General features: G+C 38.0%; 1 protein-coding gene across 2 annotated transcripts; it reads right to left on the bottom strand.

Moving 5' to 3' along the window:
- Positions 1 to 112: 112 nt before the first annotated feature.
- LOC117291673 lies at positions 113 to 14,333 on the bottom strand. Of its 2 annotated transcripts, none has more exons than XM_033773519.1 (7): positions 14,257 to 14,333; positions 12,582 to 12,712; positions 5,663 to 5,953; positions 4,488 to 4,543; positions 3,215 to 3,306; positions 2,122 to 2,248; positions 113 to 1,038 (listed from the first exon to the last, which is right to left on the bottom strand). In XM_033773519.1, the coding sequence occupies exons 3-7, from the start codon at positions 5,754 to 5,756 to the stop codon at positions 673 to 675; spliced, it is 735 nt and encodes a 244-aa protein (XP_033629410.1). In that variant the 5' UTR covers positions 5,757 to 5,953; positions 12,582 to 12,712; positions 14,257 to 14,333; the 3' UTR covers positions 113 to 672. The 2 variants fall into 2 exon arrangements, with proteins under 2 accessions (XP_033629410.1, XP_033629409.1); XM_033773518.1 differs by having other exon boundaries at positions 5,663 to 5,969.
- Between the last annotated feature and the right edge of the window lie 8,702 nt (positions 14,334 to 23,035).

Below are 23,035 nucleotides of genomic sequence, written 5' to 3' on the forward strand. Positions count from 1 at the left end.
CACATTATTTTTGTTTCTTTTTGGTTTTATTAAAAAATACCAAACAACAAGTCCGGTAACAATTATTAAGTTTACAAAAAGTGACATCAAGAGTTTATGATATATATTAGAATAATTTAAAGATAAAACATTAGTCATTAACAATTAAAAATTATAGAAAAAGTGATAGATAAGATATATAAATGCATTCGCTAACACAGAATTATTGAGGTGCAGTCGAGTCTGAGTGAAGTCCAGTCTACCTTGTATGTGGGGAAAAAAATTCTGACATTTGAGAACTTTGAGGAAGAGCCGAAAGTAATCCAAAAAGGAGAACATTCTCAATACATGTACAGATTACAATAGATATTGCCTTGGATCTCGTGCTTAAAAAGATATTCAAAATACACAATATATCGTTCAAAATTAGGGAATACATTATGACATTAACAAGATCTCCTGTACTGTTTTTAACACTCCAGTAACATAGCACACAATTATAAAAATACAATGCACAATACAGGACACAATAAAACAGTCACTTAAAGACTAAAGGAAACAAATGTCAGCACAACACCCGCACTAGAAGCAGCCCAACAAATCACATCGTCTCAGGAATAAAATAAAGGTTTATATACAAGATACGAGAGTATCTTATATACAAGAGTTCTAGAATAATATCATAGCATAAAATCAGAACCCTCCCAACTGAATGTTATGTGGCCACAAAACGGGGAGGAATACAAAACGGAAAAAATATTTTAGAACTTTGTTGAGCCAGAGCCGAAAGTAAAAAAAAAAAAAGAGTATTCTCAAGAGAGAAAAAATAATTGCCAAACCTCCTTCTGGGCATGTCCAGCGAGAGATCGTCGAGTGCATGACTTCAAATTCAAAGTTCTTGACAATCGGGCAGTCGTGCGTATAGCGAAACCTCAGTTTAATTTTATCATCATCCGTCCCTGGGGTCTCGTCCAAGGGGGAGTTTAGCGCCCTCTTGTTGGCCCTTTCGGTGTCGTCTTTGAGTTGATCCAGGCACTGACAGAGAAACTCTTGCGCATCCTAGAAATGCAGAGGTTTAAAGACAATGGACACTATTGGTAATTGTCAAAGACCAGTCTTCTCACTTGGTGTATCTCAACATATGGATAAAATAACAAACCTGCGAAAATTTGAGCTTGATTGGTCGTCGGAGTTGTGAGATAACTATGAAAGAACAAAACACCCCTGCCATACGTAGTTGTGTGCTTTCAGATGCTTGATTTCAAGACCTCAAATTCTAAACTTGAGGTCTCGAAATCAAATTCGTGGAAAATTACTTCTTTCCTCGAAAACTACGTCACTTCAAAGGGAGCCGTTCCTCACAATGTTTTATACTATCAACCTCTCCCCATTACTCTTTAGCAAGTGAGGTTATATGCTGATAATTATTTGGAGTAATTACCAATAGTGTCCACTGCCTTTAAGAGTTAGTTGGAATACTTTGTTGTAGTGCATTTCCTTTTGACAATATTCTATTGTCACGCAGAAGTTTTGAGGCAGTTAAGTATGGCACCACTGCTCGTTTAACAACAATATGGCAAGATGCATTTCGCAAATACCACTGCGCAAGCGCAGACTGTTGAATGAGGTGCATTGTGGGATAGATATGGATAAAATTTGATCACCAGCTAGACCACTATGCACCTAATTCCAAGCTTTGCGCACGCACCCCAGTATTTGCGAAAAGGTGTTTTACTCTGATATTCGTATCGACACTCCGGCAAACAAATGTACTCTGAGATATTAACAACACTCTAGCAAGAAACAATGTAATACTCAGCAATATTAATGGCTCTTTAATATTAGCCTTTCATAAGCAACCTTTACAAAAAAACAATACAAGTGGGAGTGGAATTCATATACCTTATTAATAAAAAATGGACAAGGTTGGACTATATCTGCTCTTCAATAACCTTGCCGGCTAATCTGGATTATACAAAGTAGGTGGAACCTGATAGAGCTTGATTGATTGATTGACTGATTGATTGATTGATTGAATGATTGGCTGATTGATTGATTGATTGATTGATTGTACAATAACCCAGGTCAGCTTGATTTTCTCTGAAGCAGCACCATTAACATAATGCAGATTTGATAACTTACGTGTTGCATAAATCCAGAGAATCGAGCTGCCGTTGTGGAGATAGCTTGCTTCACTTTACGTAGATACACCCCAATGCTCTCCGCTGAGTGATTGCTCTGCTTGGCGCATAGCAATTGAGCTAAGGCCCTGTAACAGTAATCGATATATCAATACTTATGAGCAAGATCACAACACCTAAAACAAAAGAATTTTGACAGGGAGATTCATAACAGTCACAAAACTTTTCACCAAACTGTCCGTGTTAACTGCTTTGCAGAGCAAACAGGGGTTGCCCTCAACTTTTTTTTCAACTGGCCAGCAGGACCAGTTGGCTTGATTTTTCACTGGTCCGCCAGGTTTTTGACTGGTCCATCAATTTTTTTATGTTATTTTTTTTTTAAACTAATAATATACTGTTGTATACCAACTGCTCGATTTCCGATCGTCGCTATTTCAAAATTCAACATGAATTGCAACGTAAACTTAACTGCACTGGAAGCCATACTTTATTTATGTGTACCAAGTTATTGTGTTCGTAAGAGGGCTCATTAATGTTAGAGTATTTTATCCTTAAAAATGTAATAACAATGTTATTAAAATTAATTTAAAAACAGGTCAAATTATTTGTCAGAGCATAATTTTAAATGTCTTTATTTAAGTAGTTTTTTTTAGTCCACAGTTTATTGTAAGCACTCGACATAAAAGTATTCCTAAGTAAGAAGAACTTTTTTATGAAGAAAAAAAAATAGTGTTTTTACTATAAAACACTTTAAAACCGACTGTTAAAATATCATTAACTTTTTATGTACTGCCTTCAAATCTACTGTGGGGGAGGGTTACGTGCGATCGCTCGAGTTATTTTATCATGTATAAACATTGCCTATTACTGTAGTTTTAATAAGTATTCATAAACATAGTACATCCATGGATCATTGTATTCTACTTTTACAACATCTTTCTAACCATATGCATTTTATAAAAAACGGTTAAAAACGCTTTGTATAGACCAACTCGACCATTCAAAGGCAATGTGTTCCTTTAACTTTAGCCCTTTGTGAAAATCGGCCCCCGTACCCTTCAAGTGTAGTAACATGCAATGAGTGCCCTACTCACCGGTTGCGTCCAATCTTTTCATGGTCTTTGACTTCTACTTCAAGAGAGTCTGCTGATGTGAGCGGTTTGCCTTTAAGATCCCACGTGAACGTCTGTCAAATAATCATTAGAATCGTTAAATAATATACACAGATAGAGTATATTAGTATTATTTAAAGTGTAACTGTCAAAGCAAACTTATAATATTTAAATACTAGTGCACAGCAGGGCCTAATTTCATCGAGCTGCTTTTAAAAGCACAAAAAGTAGCCGAGCACAAGAACATGCTTACCAGAATAAGGTTACCAGTCAAATTATCATATCACATGTACAATTTGTGACTGGTGTCCTGCTTATTTCTGCTTAGCGGAACAATGTTCAGCAACATCTTTTGCTTAAGCAGCTCTTTGAAATTGGGCCCAGGGCTCCACTAGAGCCACAGGGACCAACTCCATAAAGCTGTTAAGCAGAAAAACAGGTCCCTATGACTGCATTGTTAAAAAACTGCTGGCAAGAAAGAAAAAAATTGTGGGGCACCAGCAACAATGTAAACCTTATTGAATTCTGGCTGGTAAGCAGTTACTGTTTTAAACGCAAGATGTTTCTTTGCTTTTTATGAAAACAGGCTTTATGAAAATGGGCACAGGGAAGGATTTCACAAAGAGTGACGACTATTTTTATCTCAAGACTTGGCAAGAGATACTCGTCTTACTCGTCCAAACTTAGGACTAGCCGTTGATTTTAAATATCTCCTAAGACTAGTCCTAAGTTGTGAAATCGACCCCTGGTGTTGTGACTCGAAACTTCCCAACTGGACCAGAAGTAGATTTTATAAAGGCAAAGGTTCAGAAAAGAAAAGTATGTAAAATAATGCATTATTATGTGGAATGTAGTCATGTGTGAACAAACTAATGAGAAACTGTGCACAAGTTAACTAGAAGTCACATGTTAGGCCTAGGGACTGGTTTATAGTCGGTCGCGCGATGGTTGCGCGATGGAAATCTTGCTTGCGATCCTAAGACTGAGGGCTAAAAACTGTGTCTTTTTATGATTGTGTGTCAAGATTTCCATCGCGCGACCGACTATAAACCGGCCTTAACAATACCATGCAAGAGTAAATGTGTACATTAGTATTAAAGGCATACATACACTCAACTGAAGTACACCACTTAATGCGTTAATTTACAGATCTTTTTTTTTTCCTTTTCTCCTTGTTTCCACATTAATTTTTGCAATGCACAAAGTGTACTTCATAATTAACAACCCTTGATATGAACCATTTGTTTGTTCTTACCTCGTTCCATGTTGGATTCAGCTCATCACTGATTTTCTTGGTCTCATTCTTTGATCCTGAATTGTACAACATGATAAAAAAAAGTTGTTTTTATCAAACTGCTAATCAAGCAAGTCACAAGAAAGATTTCAGTGATTTTTGTCTTAAGTCTCATATTACCTTGGGGACCAATTCACCAAATTCTTCCTAAACTTAGGAGTGATCTTAGGACTTAGGACGAGTCCCATCCTTACACTATAACAGGTAAATCTTGAGATTAATTCTAAGTAAGGGCAATCACTCGTCCTAACTCGAGATACAGCTAGGATACTGCTAGGATTTTGTATACTGCCACCACTTTTTGTATTTGTTATGAAATAAAATAGTATCAATATAAACCACAAGGGAAACTGACTGGGTAAATTTTGAAATGATTTTGGGGGTTGAACAAAGAATTGACTAGAGTGAGAATTGACTAGAGTGGGATCCCACTCCCGACTCTAGTCAATTCTTTGTTCAACCACCAAAATCGAAATAAAATAGTATCTAGTTTACTCAAAAATGAGATATTCCTTTTTATAAAATTGAGTAAAAAGGTGGTGGCAGGATACAGAAATTTCTATCAGCTCTATGAAATTAAAAGGGCCAACATCACATGGAACCAACAATAACATGGAGGAATGGATTTTAATACATAAGTCCATGCACTTTATATATCAACCAAGAGCAAGACTAAAACTTTAGGAAAAGTTTCCGTATGGCGCCACCACTTTTTAATTCGAAATAAAATAATATAGTATCTAATTTACCTGATTGATATATCCCTTTTTGTAAAAATGAGTGAAAAAGTGGTGGCGCCATATGGAAAGTTATCCAAACTTTATAAAATATAACTTAGTATAAGAAGGAGGAGTCAACACAACGAACATGGCGTGGTGCATCTTGCCTTCTTGTACTTTAGTGGATGTGTTCCGTACACCATTATGAAATGGCATGACTTTTTAGGGCCAGTTTGTTCGTTTAGATATTTACATTATGATCATCACGGCCCTGAGTTTTCACAAAAAGCCGTGCATAATAAATTGAACCAACGACCTACATTCAGCATAGACACGACACCACACACCCGACACAGTACAATTATGGAACGCATTCCACTGCGCTGAGAAATGAAGGTCGAATAGTTTAGCACTAACCTGCAAATTTGACAATGGCAAGTGGGTCTATCTTCCCAAACTTCTCGATGTTCGGCAGGTTCGTGGCATTGGAAACAACCACAGTCAGCGACATCTTGCTGTTGGAGTTTTAGCCTCGCACGTTTGCCGTGCTCTGGCCTTCTTCAACTTCGCAAAGAAAGAGCTAGCCAGAAGTTTTCACCACCAGAGTCCGGTCCGAAACAACTTTCAATCCACAGAAAGGACGACCCCCACCAACAAGAACAGTCCTCGCCGTCGAACCTGGAAGAATGTCAACGAATCCACTGTCGCCTGTGGCAAGTTAGAACTAAAGGAGATAAGGAAAAGAAACAACAAATCCCCCGAAGTTTGCAACAAGCCAACCAACACCTTCAACTTGCTGGCCGTGCTACCCCGAAGCACATACGGACGGCGCGAACTGATGGTGGTCAGCACACTGGGGGCGGTGTATGAAAAGTGAACAGCATCCATGCATAATAAATGCACACCATGCATGGGTTCCATACAGTGTACACTTGTATCGGCCCACGCACTTAAGTAATAGCCCCACCCATATTTTAGTCAAACTAAGGTTTGTGCACAAGAGGGCGTAGTTTCACAACTTTGTGGTGGTGGTGCCGAAAACTTTAAAAGTTTTGCAGGGGATAAAAAATAGTCCTTTTTGTTTGCACATGCCCACTTCTCATGATCGTTATACCATGAGATAGGATAGAACAGACTATAAAAGGAGTTTCTAGCTTCATACGCGAGAAGGTTATTATTTTTACCGATTTTTCAATGATTCTGTAAAAGAGAGAAAGATTAGCTAGTTGTGGGATAAAATTGCAATATTTTAATATACAAAATACATTAAAAAAGGGGTTAACTTTCAAAAGATTTTTTAAATTTTATTTTAAGGCTAGTTAATATTCATTCTGGTAAAAAATACTCAAGCAAGATGTAGAGTGGAACCCGAAATGTTCATATTATGCTATTGTAAGCTTAGACTTTGTTGTGCCCCCATGCACAAGGCCATCTCAATAAATCTATGCCCCACCCAGACACCAGTAGACTGGTTGTCTGGACCATGTCTGGACATAACAATTTATGTGTTTTCCTTAGGACCTCCCAACATACTCATCCTCAATCATCCCCATCCTTAAACAATATATAGAAGCCTTATTTTCTTTTGCCTGGTCACTCTTGTCTTACACACTCATCGTGACACTTCTCTGGATCACATTGTATCGCTTCAGAAATATACAGTTATAAATAAAACATTACTGTATTTAGCAATTAGAGAACAGTGTCTTGGAGTTTCATTTGTATGCTTACTATCCTGCTATTATATTACTAAGTGACACCCACAGTTAACGTGTTACACTGGTAGCAGCGGTATTTAACCTGCCATACACCATCGATCTGCCGCTTCTTCACTTACGGTGAACTTCTCAATATTGTCCTGCACACGGAACTCTTGCCGTGCTGGTTGCCCCCTTGTCCACCCAACCCGAGAGCTCCATCTTCTTTCTCATCTGTTCCCGTACCAGTGAGCCCTCCTCCCCCGTCAGCCCCAATGCTGGCGAGCCCTCCCCCATCTGCCCCTGTAATTTTGCGTCCTACCCCCTCCTACAAGTCCCCAATTCCCTGTTCCGGACAGCGCACGCGTAGTGGTAGAGTTGTGACGCGACCAGATCGTTTGGGATTTTGTACTTAAATATTGCCATGTATGTTACCTTAATGGGCACGTTTTTATGAACATTATGTCCAGTTTACAATAGTTTGTACACCATGGTTCCTTTTACTAATCATCTTTGACTTTTTGATTGTATTTCATGTGTAATTATAATAGTTGTTCCTCTGTGTTGCCTTCATATTGAGTGGATTGTTTCTGTTTACATTGATAAGCGCAGCTAAACTGATGATGTATACTCTGCATAGTAATTACCCTTGTTTTGGGTTTGTTTGCATCTGTAATTAGACTTCACTAGATTCCATGGTGTTTGGATTCTATGCCCTAAGGTGCATGTCCTTTCACTGCGTTTATTTTTTATTTTTATTTGTTAATTTTTTTTTTCCTGTATCATATCACTACATTTGTTGTTTTCAAATTTTGCTTTGATTATTATTCATGTGTCCTTAGTAGGCCGAGTGATTTTGTTTCAGTTTTTTTTTCCCTTCTTTTTTAATTTTTTTTTATTTGTAGTTTGTTTTTGCTGTTGCAACATATGCCTATATGCTTACTTTTGTTAATTCCGTGACAACTTATGTGTTCTAAGCTTTATTGATAATTGTTGTTTTACTGTTGTCTTAATTATTCTACTTTGAAAATGAGGACATTTTCTTCCCCGAGATGGAAGTAGTGTAAGCTTAGACTTTGTTGTGCCCCCATGCACAAGGCCATCGCAATAAATCTATGCCCCACCCAGACACCAGTAGACTGGTTGTCTGGACCATGTCTGGACATAACAATTTATGTGTTTTCCTTAGGACCTCCCAACATACTCATCCTCAATCATCCCCATCCTTAAACAATATATAGAAGCCTTATTTTCTATTGCCTGGTCACTCTTGTCTTACACACTCATCGTGACACTTCTCTGGATCACATTGTATCGCTTCAGAAATATACAGTTATAAATAAAACATTACTGTATTTAGCAATTAGAGAACAGTGTCTTGGAGTTTCATTTGTATGCTTACTATCCTGCTATTATATTACTAAGTGACACCCACAGTTAACGTGTTACACTATGCTCAACTGGAAATGAATTTATTTAAGAATTTACTGAAAAAATGCCAAATCAATATTCAACAGAAACCAAATAGAGCTGAAACAGTCTAGAAAGTTACCCGTAAGACTTATATTTGGAACTATCATATTATAGACCCAATCAGTAAGGAGATTAGTCATAAAGAAACAAAACAATCCCAAACAATGGTCTTTACAAAACCATTGACTCTGTAAACCACCAGATAAATTAATTCATGAGATAGATAAACTGTATTATCATCAGTACAATTTAATGTCCGTTATGTCAAAGTTTAATTGTGTTTATGAACTATCAACGAGGAATGAAAATACAAATGTAACACGCGAGTATGTGTGCTGGAGCATTATGCAGTTTTTCAGAAATTTAATGTTTGCTGTGTTGTATAGTCGAATTATATTTAACTATCTATTTATTGTATTTACTGTCAAATTGTAAATTTAAGACAGCAATTAAGTTTTTTATTGCCAGTGTTTTTTTAAATTTATTTTATATTGTTGAATAAATAAACCAGTAATAATAATAAAAAAGACACAACAGAAGATGGGGCCAAGGTATTATTGAGTTGGATAGTAATTACTCCTGGGATGAATTTCCAAACAGAGTGGAAGAACTAACAGAGGTTTGCGGTAACACCATGTGAATATTTGTTTTTGAGTAGTGTTGGTTAAAGACACTGGACACTGATGGTATATGTCAAAGACCAGTCTTCTCACTTGGTGAATCTCAACATATGCATAACATAACAAACCTGTGAAAATTTGAGCTCAATCGGTCGTCGAAGTTGCGAGATAATAATGAAAGAAAAAACACAATATTGTCATACGAAGTTGTGTGCTTTCAGATACTTGATTTCGAGACCTCAAAATCTCATTATGAGGTCTAGAAATCAAATTCGTGGAAAATTACTTCTTTCTCGATAACTACGTCACTTCAGAGGGAGCCGTTTCTCACAATGTTTTATACTACCAACCTCTCCCCATTACTCGTTACCAAGTAATGTTTTTTTTTCCACTGCATTTAACGACTCAATGTTTCAAGTTAACAGATGGGGCCACAGAACAGCGGAGAATAACCAAGAATGAAACTAAAGGAATTTGTACACATAGCTAGGTTTCCCGGCCAATTTCAGCAAACAAATCGTTAATTTGTTCATGAACACGCCTGTCAAATTCATGCATTTATTCCCCTGATCCACTCAAACTAGGGTTACTTTATTGCTATTTTGATAATTTCAAACTCAAGTGTTCGTGCACTCAAGACTTTGTTTTTCCCAATTCAGATTTGCTTCGGTCATTAGATATTCAATAGTACACTTTGACTTTGACTAAGTTGAATTTTTTACGTATCCCACGCGATGAAGTTGAATAGTTGGACCAGCTCTTGCTGTTCGATTTTACGAAATTAAATGAGTGTTGCAGCCGTATGAAATTGAATGATTGTAATTCAGTTCGTGCCGAACTAGCGAAATTGAATTACTTTTTTTTTTTTTTTTTACTGCCAGTTAGGAACGCTGATTTAACGGATAATTAATGTCGAAACGAACTTGTTGAGCGCGGCTGTTAAAGTTAATGGATTTTTGTTCAATTTGGCCGGGAGAACCTACAGTAATGTGGGAATCAGTAAATTTAGCAAAACATATACAAGACATTATATAACCAATAATGCAGGAGCTATGCGCAATAGGATAAAACAATGACAAGAAGTAAAAACAATTGTTGCAGATTCAAACAAATGAGTATAATAGAAGTACATTGTACTTGAAGAACTGAAGAGAGCCATGCTTCGGGAATATAAAGAGGAAAGACGTTCCTCAACAAAGGAGCAACGAAGTGGACAGATCTTTGACCATACAATGTGTAGTAGAAAATTGTAGTTTTAGTCAATAGGGATTGGCCAGCAGAATTACGAGGACGAACAGGACTATATAATGTTCGCAGAAGATCAGAGGAGAAAGGGAGCAGGCCATGAAGAGTTTTGAAAATGAGGAGATGTAACTTAAACGCGATATGCCGTGCAGTTTAGTTCTTGTTTGCATGTTGAGAACGAGGTGTACGTGAGACTACGAATCAAGGAAAATGGTTGGTGATCAAAAAAGTATTATTAAGGGCAGAAATTAGGGGATAAGTTCGTCCCGGAAACGCAAGTTTGCGAACTCACGTCCAAAATTAACATGTGGGCTATCGAACGGGAGTCAGTTTAAAGACACAGGACACCTTTGGTAATTGTCAAATATCAATCTTCTCACTTGGTGTATCTCAAAATATGCACGAAATAAGTTTTTATGCTTACAATTATTTTGAGTAATTACTAATAGTGTCCAGTGCCTTTAAGTCATTGAAAGATAGCTCTTTATGTTGAAAACGAGGTTTACTTGAGACGAATCCATGAAAATTGTTGTTGATAAAAAAAGTACTATTAAGGGCAGAAATTGGGAAATAAAGATAATTAAATAAATGCAGGTATGCGAAGCTCACTTCTGGGAATATTTCGTGCAATATGAACAAAAATTGCGGTCGATCTAAAAAAGGTGGCTGGTTGTCCGGCCAGCGAGTTAAAAAAAACAATAAAGAAAACTCCCGACGAGTTCGCTAAACATCCGTTCATTTGAACAAGCCACCAAATAAGAAAATCCCCCGAAGATTTTTTTTTAAAATTAAATATCTGTACCGCCAGTATAGTTATCTTTTAGAATTTTCACTGTTATATGAAGAATGGAGAAAAATTCAAAACTAATTGGAGACTTTGGGACGCTAGGTGGCAGCAGACTTACCAGGTAAATTTCCATTGTTTACGTAGTTCTGAGCGTGCGCACATGACCGAGAACAATGGATTTTACCTGGTAAGTCTGCTGCCACAAAGCGTCCCAAAAGTCTCCCATTTGTTTACTTTGAAATAATATTATTAATTCAAAAGTAAAAATAATTTTTTCATTTTTCTCTTTTCTTAAAAATCAAAATTGAAACACATGTTAGGTTAGCAATGGTTCATTTGATATAACTTTGTTTTGGATACTTTAAAGACACTAGACACTATTGGTAATTGTCAAAGACCACTCTTCTCACTTTGTGTATCTCAACATATGCATAAAATAACAAACCTGTGAAATTTGAGCTCAATCGGTCATCGAAGTTGCGAGACTAATAAAGAAAGAAAAAACACCATTGTCACACGAAGTTGTGTGCTTTCAGACGCTTGATTTTGAGACCTCAAATTCTAAATCTGAGGTCTCGAAATCAAACTCGTGGAAAATTACTTCTTTCTCGAAAGCTACGTTACTTCAGAGGGAGTCGTTTCTCACAATGTGCTACCAACCTCTCCCCATTACTCGTTACAAAGTAAAGTTTTATGCTAATAATTATTTTGAGTAATTACCAATAGTGTCAACTGCCTTAAAGCCATTATACACTTTCGGTACAGAAAAGAAGAAAACAAGTTCATAGATTTACAAATTACCAACAGGGTTTAGAGAAGGTAAATTTTTCTCTTAGTCGAATGATATTGATTTCTTCTAAATAGCCTGCTATATTGTATATTTGGTGTACCTTTTGTATTATTATTGTATATTTCTAGGTTTAATTTTCCCGTTTGCTTACTTATCATTTATATTTGTTTTTTTTGTGAAGCGCTTAGAAACTTATTTTTAGTATAAAGCGCTATATAAATGTAATTATTATTATTATTATTAATAGTGCAAGACTTCTCTTGAAATATTATTCCATGAAATGCTTTACTTTTTGAGAAAACATTTAAACAATATCAATTCTCGATAGCGAGAATTACGGATTCTTTTTAAACACATGTCATGACACGGCGAAACGTGCGGAAACAAGAGTGGGTTTTCCCGTTTTTTTCTCCCGACTCCGATGACCGATTGAGCCTAAATTGTCACAGGTTTGTTATATATAAGTTGTGATACACGAAGTGTGGGCCTTTGGACAATACTGTTTACCGAAAGTGTATACTGGCTTTAAAGTGATGTTATAATAAGAAGTAACTATAAACAGTAAACTTCCGGGTACAACTTTGTGTAGATCTCCTTTACAAAAAGAGCCAGTTTTGGTCTCGATGTTTCGTACAGAGTATACTCTGCTCATCTTCATTCTTCAACACTTCTATTAAGAGAGATTTGACACATGGTTGTCCGCAAGTTGACTGTTTATAGTTACTTCTTCAAGGACACTGTTACAAAAGCTTGCCGTGTTTCTCCAACTCTCACTGCCTGATGAAAGCTGCTTTACGCTGAGCCTTGCATCTACTGGACAAAGGACCAAACCGCTTTGCAGCTATTTCGAACCGTCTGAAAGATAAAAAAATTTATGAATGACAGCTATAGTGGCGTCATCGGGACATCATCATGTGTTGATTTATCCAACTAACAGTGTGCTCATTTTGAAATTTTAAACAAGAACTGACGTCACCCATCAACTTCAAACTCTGGTGTTTCTGATCAGCAGAGTGTGGGTTCGAATCCCCAGCCGTGACACCTGTTTCCTTAAGCAAGACACTTCACCATTGCTTCGTCCTTCGGATTGGACGTTAAGCCGTTGGTCCCATGTGTTATGTAACGCATGTAAAAGAACCCAGTGCACTTATCGAAAAGAGAAGGGGTTCGCCCCGGTGTTCCTGGTCCGATCGGCAGCAAATTGCGCCACAGTACCTTGTAAAACATTACATGGTGCTATCAGAATTAGGTCTCATAATTCAAAACGTAGTCCCACATCTTGCAGGAAATACTGTATGTTACAGCGCCAGGAGCGTCACTGGGTGACGGACATGTGCGCTATATAAGAAGCCACAATCATTATTATTATTATTATTATTATCATTCGTTGCCAAAACACATTGATACCATCGTGAATAAATATTTGAACCAAACCCTCGGGGGAACTGTAAAATGTCGCCATTTTGGTTTTCTGGGTAAAATGTTAAAGTGAGATTTGAAGGTGAAGGACGTTTGGGAAGGGATCTTTGAGCAACATTTTTGTGTTCATCTCGCAATGGTTTGGGAATTACAATAAACTTAAAGGCAGTGGACACTATTGGTTATTGTCAAAGACTATCCTTCACAGTTGGTGTATCTCAACATATGCATAAAATAACAAACCTGTGAAAATTCGAGCTCAATCGGTCATCAAAGTTGCGAGATAATAATGAAAGAAGAAAAACACTCTTATCACACGAAGTTGTGTGCGTTTAGATGATTGATTTCGAGACCTCAAGTTCTAAACTTGAGGTCTCGAAATCAAATTCGTGGAAAATTACTTCTTTCTCGAAAACTATGGCACTTCAGAGGGAGCGTTTTCTCACAATGTTTTATACTACCAACCTCTCCCCATTTATAAAGAAAGGTTTTATGAGTATATTTATTTTGAGTAGTTACCAATAGTGTCCACTGTCTTTAAGTAGGGCCCAATTTCATAGAGCTGCTTAAGCACAAAAGCACAGATTACCGGCCAAGACTCCACTCAATTGTTATGCTAAGAGAACAACAGCTAAATACCAGTCACAATCAATGTATATGGCATAACATGTTGGCCAGTAACATGTGTAAAATAAGCGAGCTGTTTTCGTGCTTAAGCAAAATTTTGGCTTAAGCAGCTCTATGAAATTGGCCCCAGATTTCTCTTATATTCAGAAAAAGATATCTATAGTAGGGGTTCTAAATCAACAGGCAGTCACTGAGACATGGGTCGACGCTTTCCGTCAACATGCAAGCATGCAAGGCATTAAAAATACATTGTTGATTACCACAGTTACAACTTTATAAACTGAGAGCAAATGGTGCTAACATGAAGTCTTCATAATGACCTTAAAAATTGAAGATTTGATAACGATTCTTACCTCTCAAAAACAAAACTGTTAAACGCCATTAGAAGGAGTCCGGTGCCATTGGTATGCACGTAACAAGCAGAAATTTCAATACACAATCAGTCTCAGTTGCGTCACGGTGACTGTCTTATCACAAAAGCTACAATTGTCACAGATTCTATTCCTCCAACACAAAACCACGATTTGAATAACTGTATAGAAGAAGATTATAGATTCAAAGTAGGACGTTGGTTCCCGCGCTTCTATACTGGTACCCCGGTGAAGAAGGGAAGTTAACCGCAACGAAGGCGAGTGTATTGGAAGGCGGTTTATAGTGATCTTTGACTCGTAGATCATAACTCAGTGGGGAAGGGGTGGCGGAATTTTGTTATTTAAAAAAAATGCCTTAACTTAATTATGTCAAATTTGCATCAGGGATAAAATAACCATTTTATAATTTTTTTTATCCTTACACCGGATGTGTATTTTTACAAAATTCTGTGAAAAAACAGTATTATGATATAGAGTCTAGGGTCTCCTGATGATCAAGTTCATGTGTGGAGACCATGCTGAATTCGCAATATTATGGGAGTAGGCCCTATATCCTGAACTACAGAATTTTGTTGACAGTTTATATTTTATCTGAATGAAATGGCGTAAAATAATAAAGTTGCAGGTACATAACCAAAGTAGGCCTGGTCATTCCGTTCAAACCGGAAGTTGAAGCAAATTTGAAATATTATTGAATCACGAGACGTATGAACATTGACGTCATGTACTAAGACAGTACTTGCCTATCATTCAAGAAATAAAGATTGTGCAGATGCAGTAATAGTTCCAACTGCTTTATGTGTTTATTTTCAATTCATAATTTACTTTATAAAGTTAATTTTTGGGGGCAAAGACTGTTGTCAACGGTGGACACTATTAGTAATAACTCAAAATAATTGTTAGCATAAAACCTTACTTGGTAACGTGTAATGAGGAGCTGTTGATAGTATAATAAAACAATGTGAGAATTCTTTGTGATGACGCAAAAACTTATGTCTGGTTTGGTTTTTCGTTTGATTTTTAAATAACTGACCACAGTTGACCTTTGTTAAAGGCACTGGACACCTTTTGGTAATTATCAAAGACCATTCTTATCTCAACCCATGCATAAAATAACAAACCTGTAATTTTTTTAATTCAATTGGTCGTCGAAGTTGCGAGAGAGTCATATGGAAGAAAAAAAAAACACCCTTGTCGCACAAGTTGTGTGCTTTCAGATGTTTCTGAATTCGATACCTCAGCTGAGATCTCGAATTCAATTCAAATATTTTACTGAGAATTTACTTCTAAGTTCTCAAAAACTTCGTTACAGCTGTTTCTCACAATGTTTTTAACAGCTTTCTGTTGCTCGTTACAAGTTTTTATCAATTATTTTGAGTATAGTGTCCAGTGCCTTTATTTTAGAATAAGGAAGGTTATTAGTTCCCAGATTAATATGTCTACCCCAGCCACTTTCAAATGGAGCATCCACTATTTAATTCACTCTGAGGCTAACAATAATTAAAAATTGTAAAATAATGTAAAAAAAAAAGTGTTGTTAACATCTAAATTTGTACAGGAGTCTACACCTTTCATGTAAGAATATTGCAAAATAAGAACATTGTAGGCTTAATTGTGAAAATGCATTTTCTACTTTTCTACTTTTCTGTCCAGAAAAGCAGGTTTTCCTTTATCTCCTTATTGTCACCATACAGTATGCCTATAAAGGACAGCCTTTGTCCTTACTCTATGGTGTCACCGGTTTAATGCGTCCGCCGGCATAGGGAGATCAAGTAAAACCGGAGTGCTTTTCTGGTAACAGAAAAGTAGAAAAGTAGAAAATGTGTTTTCATAAAACTTTCAATCTGATTTTCAGGTAGCAGAGAAGTACAAAAATTCATATAAACAAAATGATTAAATCTGCTTTCTTTATACCAGAAAAACAGATGGCCACTTTTCGTCCCCCATATAATAGTACCGGTGTCGCATGCAATTATGTCCTCTATGCAATACTATCCGGAGGACATTATTGCATATGTACACCGGGCGGTTTTTGCATAGCCCCGGACACGATTGCATAATATGCAAAAGTGTCCGGAGCGGGCAGTACTGCATGGCATTCATAATTACATCTCACACCGTCCTGCACTCAACGCTACACATGTTGCGACTATTCCACCGATGAAGGGCGTTCTATCTAAAAAGAGTAAAGGAGATGACCACTTTTGGACGCCAGTAAAATCTACTTTTTAGGTGGCAGAAAAACAGAGAAATAGAAAAATTAATGCATACTGAATGCACTCAACGCTAAACACCTTGCGACTATTCCACCGATGGAGGGCGTTCTTTCAAAATCGAGAAAAAAAACAGTAAGTTCACGTGTACATAATGTTTGTACACAATCCAATGATGAAATAGGTTGACGTGTTGATCAATGGGAATAAAGTTGACGTGTACATTTGCAATGAAATAAAGTGTTCAATCTAGCGGTGAAGATTGTGAAGTGATGATGAATTTTTTTATTTTGTTTTTAAACATAGAACTGATGGAATTGGGCGAGGTTTTTTAAAAAGTTGATGCATGAGAGAGCAAAGCTGGAGAGAATAAATTTCATTTACTTTTAAAACAAGGCAATTATGAAAAGGGGATTATAAGTAACTGTTCACCACGAGCATTACATTTTTTTTTTAATAAATAAGTCGAACTCTTGTCAGGATTCTATTAAAGTATTACCCCAAGAAAGTGCATCGTAAAAATAAGGGTTGATGTACATAACCAAATTCATTGATACATACAGGGGAAAACAAAACAAATTAATTTTAAGCTTAGAAATAATACAAATGTTTATAGAAACGGCTGTGGATGCATTGATTGATATGCTTATAGGCTAGGCTAGCCCACCTTGTTGAGCTGTTAATGGCTCCGCTTTTAACATCGGTCTCATCACTGTCACCATTACAGTGATGAGACCGATGTTAAAAGCGGAGCCATTAATAGCTCAATAAGGTGGGCTAAGGCTAGGCTGCCCTGAATGACGGTTAACCGCGAAATCCTGAATTATTTTTAAAACATTTTTTTTTTCATAAACCGAACAAAATCGTTTGAAAGATTATTTAAACAAAACTGCCATCGTTCCGGCTTTTACCCACCAAATATAACGAACAACGTACGGTGTGTACAACTTGTAGATCCCTAAAGCACCGTAGTAAAACAGAAAACTGCTATCGTTCCGGATTTTACCCACCGCATAACGCACAACGTATGGGTGTAGAATCTTCGTGGATTCCCTAAGCGTCGTAGTAAAACATAAAATGATAGTTCCGGCTTTTACCCACCGAATACCGCACAGTACAACGTATGGCCGTGTGTGTACGATCTCCCCCCTGATACAGAAAACCAGAATGAATAAGATATTAATTGACAAGCCATTCCAAAACTTGTAACATAGATCGCCACCTTTATATACAACTGATCTATTTACAATATTACAAATTAAATGGACAGATTCTTCCACGGTGAAAGTCTTGAATTTCCCCATTCAGCTTAGACTACAATGCGAGTTCCGACCTGCATTGTGCGACCGCGTAGGACTGCAAGCAATGTGAGTTCCGTCCTGCAATGTGCGACCGCGTAGGACTGCAAGCAATGTGAGTTCCGACCTGCATTGTGCGACCGCGTAGGACTGCAAGCAATGTGAGTTCCGACCTGCATTGTGCGACCGCGTAGTACTGCAAGCAATGTGAGTTCCGATCTGCAATGTGCGACCGCGTAGGACTGCAAGCAATGTGAGTTCCGACCTGCAATGTGCGACCGCGTAGGACTGCAAGCAATGTGAGTTCCGACCTGCAATGTGCGACCGCGTAGGACTGCAAGCAATGTGAGTTCCGACCTGCAATGTGCGACCGCGTAGGACTGCAAGCAATGTGAGTTCCGACCTGCAATGTGCGACCGCGTAGGACTGCAAGCAATGTGAGTTCCGACCTGCAACGTGCGACCGCGTAGGACTGCAAGCAATGTGAGTTCCGACCTGCAACGTGCGACCGCGTAGGACTGCAAGCAATGTGAGTTCCGACCTGCAATGTGCGACCGCGTAGGACTGCAAGCAATGTGAGTTCCGACCTGCAATGTGCGACCGCGTAGGACTGCAAGCAATGTGAGTTCCGACCTGCAATATTATAAGCGACCATCCCATAACCCACGCACCGCCCGATTACGAATACAGTGCCACTTTGCGTGCGTCTGTTGCATAGTCTGGTACCTGCTGTCCGATTTGTCCGTCATGCGATCAACAAAGTCAGTCAAATTTTAATGTTTTTGAGTTCCAGGAATAATCTTTTGCATAGGTTAGTGAGTAGTTATAACAAAAACTGATGTATTTGACCATTCCAACTGAGTTCCGACTTCAAATTCAATACAATTATCCAAAAAATTTCAGCAGTTCCGGCAGATCAGGCAGATCAGGCAGTTCCGGCTTTTACCAATTGCCGTCACCCTCGAAGGATCGGAAATAACAACCAAAACTTCCCACCAGTGACTCCGATTTGTTCTGATAAATACTTCGACAAAAGCATGGACGACCTCCATGACAAAAGTAAGACATTTTTTTCTGTTACAAAACAGAGAAACATTGCCATGGTCATGATGATCGAGGACTGTCATGACTGTTTTACAAAAAATAAAAACATTTCTTATTCCTGGTCTAGATAGAGTCTAGCTATAGCTCTATGGGTAAAGCCCATCAATGGTCACATTGTCTTGATTCGATTGTTTCTGTAATACTGATCAGCAATGACGTGGACGTAAATAGAATAGCTTTCAATCATGGTAGTTGAACCCTTGCAAGCGCGTCACATGCAGCAACTGATGCCACGCTCACCATGTTGGTGGTCAATAGGTTTACGTGTAAATGCCGCGTCGCCTAAAATGCGCACTTCACTGATTAACACACGTTTACATTGACCACCAAAATGGTGCATCCAAGATTATTCTGATGATGACGTTAGGTGAATTGGGTTAAAACTCATGTACACTACATAACAAGAGTGGACCTGATAACAGAAGTCCACATAATGTAGGGGATTGAAACACTGTGTGAACTTGCACGTACACATTCACACAGTGTTATTTGAAAGTGTTGAAGAATATGATGCCCCAACCCACCCACCCCAGTTATGCCAGTGTTTACGCCACATCTTCTCTGACAAGTCTCAATCGTGAGGGGCCCAAAATGTCTTACCAGTAGAGACTTGATTTCTGCATGAGTGGAATGATGTCTTGATTCTGCATGTCTGCAGTGAAGCATTCCAGACAGAATAGCGACTGGAGAATGGCGTTCATGTAACACGTATTACCAAGATTTGAGAATCTGGCGGAAAAAGTGCACAAATCAGACAAATCGTCACCAACATTACAAACGGACACACACAAATACAAGTAAAAAGTAGCAATCCGGGAAAACAGCAATGAACATTTTTAAAATCAAGCTCTGTAAAAAAAGTTATGGGTATTTTCAACTAGCTTTCTAACAATGGTTTCTTGATGCTTTGAACTTTATACATGCGTCGAAGATTGCAAAAAGGCATTTTCCGTTTTCACAAACTGACACCAGATAATACAACAAATAAGCAAAAAATAAAAAGCACATTGCACATTGAGACATTTGAGATAAAAACTAATTAATGTTATTATTGTTATAGATGGTAATGTTACATTGGTGCTAAAGAATATTAATGCAGTACCCGTGTTAACATCTATTATATCGTTGTGGTACCCGCTGCCAAAACATAGGATTCAAACTGCCTCTAGCTACTGGCAGTCACGGTAGTCTTATTGGTAAGACACTGCTCTAGAATTGCAAGGGTTGTGGGTTCGAATCCCACCCGAGTAACATGCTGGTGATATTTTTCCACAGCAATCGGCAAAGTACTGAGTATACAGTGCTAACACACATCGGTGAAAGGGTAAAAAAGTAATAATAATACTTTTTTTTAAGTGTGTGAATGACCTACCCTTGTAGACTGATCTGAGACGTCTTGACTGCTGTGGGGATGCTCTTCTACCTCCAGCCGGGTAGCTTGTGATCGGGTACAACCTCTTTGAGTTAGAGACGCTCAGGAATCCAGGGGTACGCTTTACCGTGACGTTAGAGTTGGTTTGCCTGAGGGGACAAACAACATTAAGAATATGGGATTTGAGGCATTGCACGGTGGGGTATCAATAACCTAGGTATCAATGTTAGCGATAACAACATGCGTATCTACTTGCTAGGTAGATTTCCTACCTTCTGCCTAGGTAGTATTTAAGAAGCAGGACAGTTCTTTTGAGAACTGAGAAGTCTCCCCAATAGACCCTTTCCATGAAATATGTAAATTGCACATAGCGCGTGCGCACTAACGTTTTGGTTGGCAAAATGAGGGAGCATCGCGCTGTTTTTTAAAACGGCTAATGGTGCGTGACGCAGACGCGATTGCTCGTCTGCAACCAACAGGGTCTGTACGCATGCATGAATGTAATTAGCATATTTCATGGGTAGGGTCCATTCAGAGAATCTAATCTGAGGTAGTAGAGAAGTCTCCCGAATTAAAAAAAAGTTGTTGTGCTCTAAAGAAATCAACATCAGGTTGTGAGGACAAATAGAACTAATGCCATATAACAAATAACATGTTTTTTTAAGGCTCCACTTTAAAAAACCCAATAAACTCACCTTGATTGTAGCAATGCATCCGTGGCAGAGTAACCAGCAATCTGGCGCCCTCTACTGTAGAAAGCTGATGCATTGGAAACCGGCTTGGGGGCAGCTGCAAGTCAGGGTTTAAAAAAAGAATTCACTAGTATTCTCATACTTTGTGTTGTTACTAAAAATGACACTTCATCTAAGCCCTAAGCGGATATAGGCACGGGAAAATTCTGCATTTTAGATGCTCTGTGGTGCAATCTTTGGTAAATTTTGAGGGGGGACATTTGATATAGTGTCCCCCACCCTTCTAAAAAGTTGTGTCATCCTTAGCCCCCAGGATTAATGCCCATGGCGAGACACAGGGTTGGTCTTACACAGTGCAATACTTGGGCTTCATGATTAAGGTGGTCAAAAAGATGGGGGGACATTTGATATTGTGCCCCCCCTCCCCTTGTCACCCCCCCCCCACCCCCACCTATTTGATGCCCACCACCATTAGTAGGATTTGAAACTTTGTATGGTGGAATTGTAACTAAAAGAACATTTTGCGATAACACTATGTGAATCTCTTCATGAGTAGTGTTGGTTCGGAAAAGAACTATTGGTTAAAGACTCATTCTATTAATATACGCTGATCATCTACAGGAGAAAAATCATAATAAAGACTGTACTTACTGTTTGTCTAGACGCTACTGCTCGTCGAAAGTACTTCAGTAGGGTTCTCTACGCAACCTAAAATAAACGACAAATATCGGACAAATTTACATCAGCTGTGTAGTTGCACGTTTTGTGTGCATTTGATCACTAGGCATAGTTAATTTTTTACAGTATTACATTTGAGAACCACCAGTTCCTTAAAAGCTCAGATATGCCTAGTTCATTTTGATGGGTCATAATAAATAATTTGCAGAAAATAATTAACTATTTGTCTTTTTAACGACAAATAAAGCATCAAAGTCTTTTGGGAAAAGAAATTACACACAAATTTCACAAGTACCTACATGTGAGGTGAAACTAAACATGGATTGGAAATCACTAACAAGGCAATTATTTTTTTAGAAACCTCTTTCATCAGTGAAAAGGGTACAAAAGAATTTAGGCATTGCATGGTGAGGTATCAATATATATTTGGTTTGCGGTAACACCATGTGTGTTTCTACTTGCCAGGTAGAGTTTGTTCTTAGAGAACTGTCTTTCTTTATTCTACTACCACAAAGAGTAGATTATCAGATTTTTGAGAGACTTGTTCTGAAAAGAACTGTCCTGCTTTGTAACTATACCCGGGCGGAAGGTATAGAAAATTGGCTGGGACAACTACTTTAGCTTTATAGGATCATAATTAACTGCACTACCGCGGAGTCAATCTCTTGACGATTCGACTAGAGCAAGCTAGTCAAAACGTTGAGACCAATTCAAGAACTGGATGGTGATTTGGTTCCCTATTGGGCAATCCCTATAGGCTTCTGCTTGCTTTTTGTTGATATGTCTCTAATTATTTTACTAATAATGTAAAAATTACACATTTCTACTTATTGTTGCTGTGTGTTTTGAAGTTTTTAAAGCCTAAGTGAATAAATAAATAAACAAATAAATAAATTACTTGATGGATTGGAATTGGACCAAAATTAAGTACAGTTTCAAGAAAAAGGACAAAGCTTTATGGAAAGATTTCTCCAAACTGTAATAACCTGGTTGTCTCTTCGTCTTTTATCCATATGCTTCAAGTCCTCTGCATTCTTCTCACTCAGCCTCTTCCTTGATTCAACCTCTTCCCTGCAAACAGTCAATCAAAACAAACAAAGCTCGGTAAATAACACCAAACTCACAAATCTCAACTCATGTTAATCCGGCATGGGTAGGCCTATCGTCTTCTTGATACTCCAAGAATACGCACCAAAAATTCAATCCATACTCAGTGATACCGCCTCTTGAAATACATAATTCTAAAAACTCCCCCTTTCTGGAGCTCCAGCCCTGGCCCCACGCGTCGACCTGGTATTCTTTAAAAACGTGAGAGCCCATAATTTAATAACAACAAGTATGCTAGTAGTAGTACAATAATTTCGCTGCATTGGCCTGCAACCCCCCCCCCTCCCCCTGGGTTAA

Source organism: Asterias rubens, chromosome 6 (genome assembly GCF_902459465.1).
Source record: "Asterias rubens chromosome 6, eAstRub1.3, whole genome shotgun sequence".
NCBI lineage: Eukaryota > Metazoa > Echinodermata > Asteroidea > Forcipulatida > Asteriidae > Asterias > Asterias rubens.

Excerpts from the sequence above, each read along its gene's own strand:
- LOC117291673 (XM_033773519.1), bottom strand. The coding sequence starts at position 5,756 with ATGTCGCTGACTGTGGTTGTTTCCAATGCCACGAACCTGCCGAACATC. Across the intron at positions 4,544-5,662 it reads TGCCATTGTCAAATTTGCAG|GATCAAAGAATGAGACCAAG; the intron begins GTTAGTGCTAAA and ends TGTACAATTCAG. Across the intron at positions 3,307-4,487 it reads TGAATCCAACATGGAACGAG|ACGTTCACGTGGGATCTTAA; the intron begins GTAAGAACAAAC and ends ATTATTTGACAG.